At 42.8% G+C, this 7,767-nt stretch overlaps 1 protein-coding gene across 1 annotated transcript; it reads left to right on the top strand.

Annotated features, from left to right (window-relative positions):
* Positions 1-137: 137 nt before the first annotated feature.
* Positions 138-7,767, top strand: LOC311046891 (cytochrome P450 2D3-like; the record flags this gene model as incomplete). The annotated part of the gene is made up of 11 exons (XM_084059471.1): positions 138-299; positions 1,491-1,653; positions 2,025-2,183; positions 2,389-2,549; positions 3,130-3,198; positions 3,328-3,434; positions 3,675-3,814; positions 4,133-4,218; positions 4,963-5,064; positions 7,151-7,292; positions 7,577-7,767. The coding sequence occupies 11 exons, from the start codon at positions 138-140 to the stop codon at positions 7,765-7,767; spliced, it is 1,482 nt and encodes a 493-aa protein (XP_083915597.1).

Below are 7,767 nucleotides of genomic sequence, written 5' to 3'. Positions count from 1 at the left end.
CCAATCTGCCACAGTCAGTGCCACATGACCCTGTCAATTAATGCCATGACTGTAACTGTTTGTTTGCTAAACTAGATGAGAGACACTGCTGTGACTGGTAGTGCGTAAAGAAACCTCTTACAAGTAGATGGTCAATGATGTTTGGATCATTTATTCTCTTATGGTTGGCCTTTTGCCTCGTTTTCTTTCTTTTATGGATACGCAGGGATAAAAACTTCCCTCCAGGCCCCAGACCCTTCCCCATCTTTGGAAACCTGCTGCAAATCACTCTGGAGAATCCGCTTGAAGATCTGGGGAAGGTAGCGACACCTACTTCATACAAAACACTACAGACAACACATATGGGCTGATAGTGTCAGATACCCATTTTTCTCTACATTGAACATCTGTTTTAAAGTTTAAAAAAAAACATTTCCCATTTGAATGCTACCACTAGTTAGTTACCATTAGTAGCCAAGAAGGAATCTGAAGACAAAAACACAAATATGGCATAATTATTGTTTCAAGCATATGTCAAGTCACAACACCCAAAATAATTTCCAGATCACTGCTTCTTTGTGCTATGCTGATAATACTAACTGCATTACTCCACTATACCCTGTTATAACTTGCGTGTGTGCGTGCGTGTGTTGAATGAAGACTTTTGGACATAGTACTGAACTCATGATGAGGAAACCATGTCAACCAATTCTGATTCTATTGAAATTGAATTGGTGTTTATTTCTTGGTACCTTTTGACATTCCTGTTTAAACATGCTGAGAAGATGTCGTCCCACGATACTGATGGCTGTATCTGATGCTGTTCATGGCTATCAGTAACTTTCCTCTTCTACCCCGGATTTGAACCTGGTTTCCTGCGCACATGCTGAAATGTTTACCATTGAGCTAATAGAGCCTGCCTGCTTGCTCAGGGGATAAATGTAATCTTGGCCATCAGGTCAAAAGTCTGTCAGATCCTGTGTCTAGGTGAGACATGATTGACCTTTGACACAATCTAAATGTCTCAATAGAAGAGCAGGGAGACAAAATACAACCACCCTAATGGTATAAGTTATATTGTATTAACATACTTTACATACAGATTGGACAAAATTAAATTTTATTCATAAACATTTTATTCAAAAAAAGTTACTTGATGTGGCTTTAATGAAATAAAACATAACACGAGGCTTTACAAAAAAAGATAACTGACTGAAACTTTTTCACCATCAATTTCAAGCACATCAGAACAGGACATGGTAGGATGGATGCTTATATGGTAGTAGCTACCATTCTGGAATTGGGATGCTAAATGACTTGTCTCTATGGTTGATCTCTCTGGTATACAACTAATTTTCTTTTTGAGTGTATTTTCCAGGTATTGGCATTGTATTGCATTGCACATATATTATTACTGTAGGCCACTTGCAAAATGAACGAAACATTAATGATGGTGACTAGTTATTCCACTTTCACTTTCACTATAACTGCCAGTGTCACTGTTCTCCCAGTTGGCCGAGCGCTATGGTGATGTCTACAGTCTGTTCATTGGCCCCACACCAGTAGTCGTTGTAAATGGGCTCCAGGCCATAAAGGAGGCCCTGGTCACAAAGGCTGCTGATTTTGCAGGACGACCCAAAGGACTCATGATGAATCATATAATACAACAGAAAGGTAAAATGCAACTGTTGTGATATTTTAATTTTAGATACTTTATAATGACATGCAAGTGTGTGCCTCTGCACTGAAACGGCTCATTCCAGGGTAAACGGTTGAAAGGGTTGAAAGGCACGTGTCAAAGTAACTGATTGGCTATTGCTTTTTGTCTGGGTGGAGAGATAGTCTCGATACGATAGAGAAAGCTATTTTCCTGAGTAACCTGAGTAGGTTACTCAGGTCCTGACAGCTCCAACTCATTACTTACCCAGCTCTGGATAGTCCATCTGGCCTGTTCCTTTTCTAGTTGATCATTCTGCACAAACAACAGTGGTTCTCTCTAAACAAATCATGTAATTAACTTCTGACTTGTACCTTTCTTAAATTAGCTCCGGGAGTGGTTCTAGCAGACTACAATCATGGCTGGAGGGAGCACCGTCGCTTTGCGCTAATGACACTAAGGAACTTTGGTTTAGGGAAACAGTCCATGGAGGACAGGATTTTGGGAGAGATAAAACATATGGTGGAGGTACTGGACAGCAGCATTGGTAAGATAGAGAACAGCCATTATCAGAAAGAAAGACCCTCAATATAAGCCCTAACAGGGATAACATTTGAATGATTTTTTTATGCACATTTCCCTCTGTTGTTGAAATTGTCCTACAGTATATGGAGAAAATTAAACTTGTAGTAATCTTCAGTGAAGCCATTTGGTCTTAACCATATAATTAATCAGGATTATTTGTTATACAGGTAAAACTATGAATCCTCACATATTGTTCCATAATGCTGCCAACAACATCATCTGCCTAGTTCTGTTTGGGACACGCCACACCTATGACGATGAGTTCATCAAGCTGTTTGTTGGCATTTTTAAAGAAGTCTCTAAGATTATAAATGGACCTTGGGCTATGGTGGGTAAATTGACTGTATATAGCCTTACAATATATCCATTATATTCAACCATTCAAACACTAATGGCGGAGGCAGCCATGCAAGGCACCAACCTGCTCGTTGCAAGCAGTTAGAGGTTCAGTAGCCTCGGCACCCAGGTGTTTGTTTTTGTTTCAAATCAAAAAGGGGTTCAGTGTCTTAATAATAATAATGAATTGCATTTTTATAGCGCTTTTCCAAGTGCTCAAAGCGCTTTACAATGGTTCATTCATTCATACAGGTGAGGGACATTGGGAGGTCTTGCTAAAGGACACTTCGACATAATGCCAGGAGTAAACCTGGGATGTGACAATAAAGCCGATTCTTCTGATTCTAATTAACAGATTCTGCCAAAGTGCTGATCTAAATGATCTGCAAAGAAACCATCAGAATAGCTTAACCACTTAAATCCTATACTTCATTGTGTGTCAAGTAACAAACGTGTCTATTTGTTTTTATTTCATAATGGGTGGTGATTCTTGAAGATTAGATATTTACAGTATGTCCATTTTGTATTATTGAGCTGCTGCATGCAAACATGAGGCTCCTCTGTCCCTACAGCTTTATGACTCTGTTCCCATTGTGCGTTGCCTGCCACTACCTTTCCAGAAATCCTTCAAGCTGATTAGGGTATGTATGAACTTGTAAAATGTGTCTATGCCCTAGAAATTCTTGTATACACCAAAAGGCAATCTTTGATGAGAAAAAAGTAAATTATTGTCACAACATAAACATTGAAAACCCAACCAATCTGTTCAGGCTGGGCACCTTAAACTCACGGAGCTAGTGGTTGAGCACAAAAACACCAGGGTGCCTGAAAAACCACGAGACTTACTGGACTGCTACCTGGATGAACTGGAAAAGGTGTGCGTGTGCATGTGCATGTGCATGTGCGTGTGCGTGTGCGTGTGCGTGTGCGTGTGCGTGTGCGTGTGCGTGTGCGTGTGCGTGTGTGTGCGTGTGCGTGTGTGTGTGTGTTCAAATCCTGTGAGTGAAAATGTCTGGTGAACAGTAGCTATTTATACTATTAAACTCAGATGAAAATGAGAAATGTATTGAATAAATGTTTACCCTCTTTTTTTCTTCTCTCAATCGTTTGCCAAGAGTGGAACTAATGACGAGTCGTCATTTTCTGATGATCAGCTTATCGCCTATGTTATGGATCTCCAGTTTGCTGGGACTGACACCACCTCCAACACCCTACTCACTGGCTTCCTCTACCTTATGAACTACCCACAGATACAGGGTATCTATTGTGGAATAATTTAACCAATTCACCCTGTTCAATTGCAAGTCATTTCTATAGTATGAGATATGTATACCACATACGTTAACCACTTTAACCCTGTTGTCCCTATTTAGGATGATTTCCTAAATGTTGTCCCTATTTAGGACAATTTCACATTTTCAAAAATGACATTGAAAAAAAAAGAATAGCAGTGAAGCTCTACAACTACTAGCGATGTGATGCGTTGAGGTAGTAGATCGTCAATGTTTTGTTCTTTTTCAAATAGGGCAATAAGTGGTAAACCTCTGGTCATTTTGCTGACTCTTTCTCTCTCAGAACGCTGTCAGCAGGAGATAGACCGTGTGCTTGAGGGGAAAGATCAGCCAACTTTTGAAGACAGGCACCAGATGCCCTATGTACAGGTGCAGTTATTTCATTGAATACAATTATAACTAACTATAAGGTCCTCTGAGCCTTCTACTCCAGTACTACCCAGAGCATTCTGACAGGGGTCATCACTAGTGTATGTATGGAAATAGCTACTCCAAGGATCTGCGAGTTCTGTGGAAGGTGGTGTGGTCGGCCGAGCACCCTGACAGAGAGCTCCCTCCCTTCCCTGCAGGACGCATACGAATATAGGTGCTTGGGTAGGGCTGAGGATTATGAAGGACAAATGGCACCCCAGTAACTGATTGCAAACTGGTGCTTGTGGTGCCTCACAGCCAGGGGCTCAAGGAGGGTCTCAAGGCTTAGGAAGAGCTCTTTCCCTGCAGCTCTCAGAGCACTGAACACGGATATCCAAAAACGAAATGAAATAAAACGGAAGCGGCATCTGTAGATTAAAGAGGGTTATAGTGTATAGTTTCTTAAACTGTTCTTAACCTCTTATGCTGTTCATTTTAGCCCCCCCCCCCCCTTGTTGTATACAGTTTGTAGCCTATTGTTGTTGTAGCACACCAACATTTCACTGCCTGTATGAGTCAGTGACAAATAGTGTAACCCCCTCTTGATTCTCTTGATGCTTGTATTGTATAATGAGATCTACTCTACCTACAAACACGTCGCAACACAGCCCTGGGTAGGCAACCCGGCCTGTGGGGGATTTGCGCTCCGAGGAGCACACTTTCCTTGTATACTACTGTAGTGATTGGTCTCTGTCCATGCAGGCTGTGGCCCATGAGATCTTCCGGATAGCTAACACGGTTCCTCTCAGTGTCTTCCACTGCACCACTAAAGACACAGAGCTCAAGGGATACTCCATACCCAGGGTAAGAGACAACGCAGCATTCACATCAAAGAATGAGAACTGATGGAGAGGGAAATTAAAGTATCATGGTAATCTCTTTTGTGACACCTACTGTATGATGCAGTGTTTATTAATCTGTCAGTCCCTCCATCCGTCCGTCTGTTCCTCCGTCCTGAGCGACAGAAGGAGCCACAACCATCCAGTGGTTGCGAACCACTGGGGACTGGACTAGTAAATCTTAATTGTGTCATCTTTATCATGGAAGTCAGTGAGGACCATCATCTTTTGATTTGTTTGAGATTCTGACATTATTTGAAGGGCACAGATATAATCACCTACGCCAACAAAGTTTGACAGGGTTTATGTTTGTCCCATTATGATTGTTTGTTTGTCTGTTAGCAAATCAATTGTAACGGATGGAAAAAATATCTTGAACGGATTTGTCAAATTAGTGAATGAATGGGGAGATATTCATGAAACTTGGTGGGAATGATTGGTATGCTGCCCCGAAGACACAATTCACTTTTCACTGGTCCCAACTCTGGGTGGTCATAGTTTATTGTCGATAAACTTGTCTATATTTCTAGAGATGAGCGCTGCACCATCCCAGGTTGGATGTATGCAGTCTCTCCCCATCAGACCAGTTTTCCCCTCGAAAGTTTGCCAATGGTTTATAAAGCCCACGTTATTATCTGGACACCACCTTGATAACCAGCGGTTGAATGAAGACATACGGCTGTACATCTCATCGCCAATCATATTTGGCAGGGGACCAGAGAAAACTACGGAGTCCGACATTGTCTTTGCGTATGTGCACACAGACTCAATATTTATCTTTGTGATCTCTGATCTCTTAAGTCGTGTGTCATTGCCACCGCAGTGGATTACTATTGTATCATAACGTTTGTGTTTACTTGTAGCCAGCATTTTTAAATCTGATTCGATGTCGCCCGCTCTGGCCCCAGGGATGCATTTGACTATGGTCCCTGGTGTCACTAACTTCACGTTTCTCATTATAGAACTACCAATAACCAGAGTTGTTTTCTCAGTGACATATGGAGGGGGCGTGTCACCGAGTGGGGCTAACGTCTCACTGCTAAACTCAACGGGTGTAGCAGCGAGTGGGGAAAATCTGTTTGAAACGTGAAGTGGTTGGTGTCCCGTGTGCTTTTGTTTACTAGGCCTACTACGCCTACGACCAGGAGCAGTCACCCAGCCGTCTTGGGTCGTGGGGTGCGTGTGGGGACTATGATCAGTCACGATCGGTGACCGTGACTGGTAATGTCCCCCTGTTCCCTGTTGCACGGGAGCAGAGGCTAGGCTAATGTGAGCACCGCTAGCTATAGTTTCCTCTAGCCGCCAGAGCCTCCTCTCCAGCGCTGCAAGCACACAGCACTTGTTACATACATCCGCACATTCAATAAAGGCGTCGGAGCTGTAACTATGCATGTGACATTCAGCACAGGAGCGAGGATGAGAGCGAGAAGGGAACCGGGGGGAGGAGTGAGAAGCCATCGCCCAGCAGGCCAGGGTAGCCGCTAAGCTAAAGCTAGGCTAATTGTAAAGCCAACAACCAACGGCAAAGTTAGTCCCTTAGCTAGACAATCAGCCCAAGCAGCGATAAAGTCACCACACAGTAGAGAGATAGGGTAGTAGTTAGCAGTGGCAGTGTGTGCTCAAATCACAACAATACAATAATATCAACGTTAACGTCTTGCGCAGCTAAACGATACACGTCTCGCTAGCTCAGACAATACAGGAAGTGACGCAATACGCTTACCGTCAGGGCTACGTCAGGGTTGCCAGCACTCATATCTTAGGTGGATATGGTACATCTTGACAATTTGGCCGAGGTATGCGCTCCCCGCACACTGTTTTAGAACCACTTGTGGAAGAATATACAGTAGTACTGCACAAAACGTTAGGCGTGTTGTGCAAAGTGTTTTACAATCTGAATAGTGTTTCATGTACACACAGCTACGTATAATAGGTGGGCCTGTGCCTGGTCAAATGGGCTGGGTAGGGAGCAGTGGAGGAATGTTTGGTGTAACTTTGCTTGTGTATTATCAAATTTGCACAGAATCTAATGTTAGTTCCTCTTTTCACAGGGAACTGTGATCATACCGAACCTGAGTTCAGTGCTGTTTGAGAAGGGACAATGGAAATTCCCTCATGAATTCAACCCTGAAAACTTCCTGAATGACCAGGGAGAGTTTGTTAAGCCAGAAGCCTTCATGCCCTTCTCTGCAGGTGGTTCAGCTGTTTGTGAAAAGATTCTTGTGAAAAAAGATAATATTACCATGACAAAAACAAGCTGGGGTCTAATAACGGCATATTTAGAGGCCTTTTTTAACTAGTTTTTCCTAATGAAGTGGTTTTTATTTTGAGCTCTTTAAAAGCGCTATAGTATCAAATGTATGTAGTATTTTTACTCTGGAGCCGTGTGACAAGACTGACATCATATTGATGACATTGTGGGGAGTGGGGAAAATACAAAAAAAGGTTATACATCATGTTGCTCTTTCATACCACAGGTCCCCGCATATGCCTGGGAGAGGGTCTGGCTCGTATGGAGCTCTTCTTGATCATGGTGACTCTGTTGAGGAGGTTCAAGTTCATCTGGCCTGAGGATGCAGGACAGCCAGACTACACCCCTCTGTTTGGAAGCGTCATCAGCCCCAAACCATACCACATGTATATCAGACTTAGACAAGACACTAAGTAG

The sequence above is a fragment of the Gymnoscopelus microlampas genome (genome assembly GCF_963454915.1).
Source record: "Gymnoscopelus microlampas genome assembly, chromosome: 6".
NCBI classification, from domain to species: domain Eukaryota; kingdom Metazoa; phylum Chordata; class Actinopteri; order Myctophiformes; family Myctophidae; genus Gymnoscopelus; species Gymnoscopelus microlampas.
The sequence above is the reverse complement of the archived record's forward strand: the minus strand, read 5'-3'. Positions and strand labels throughout refer to the sequence as shown.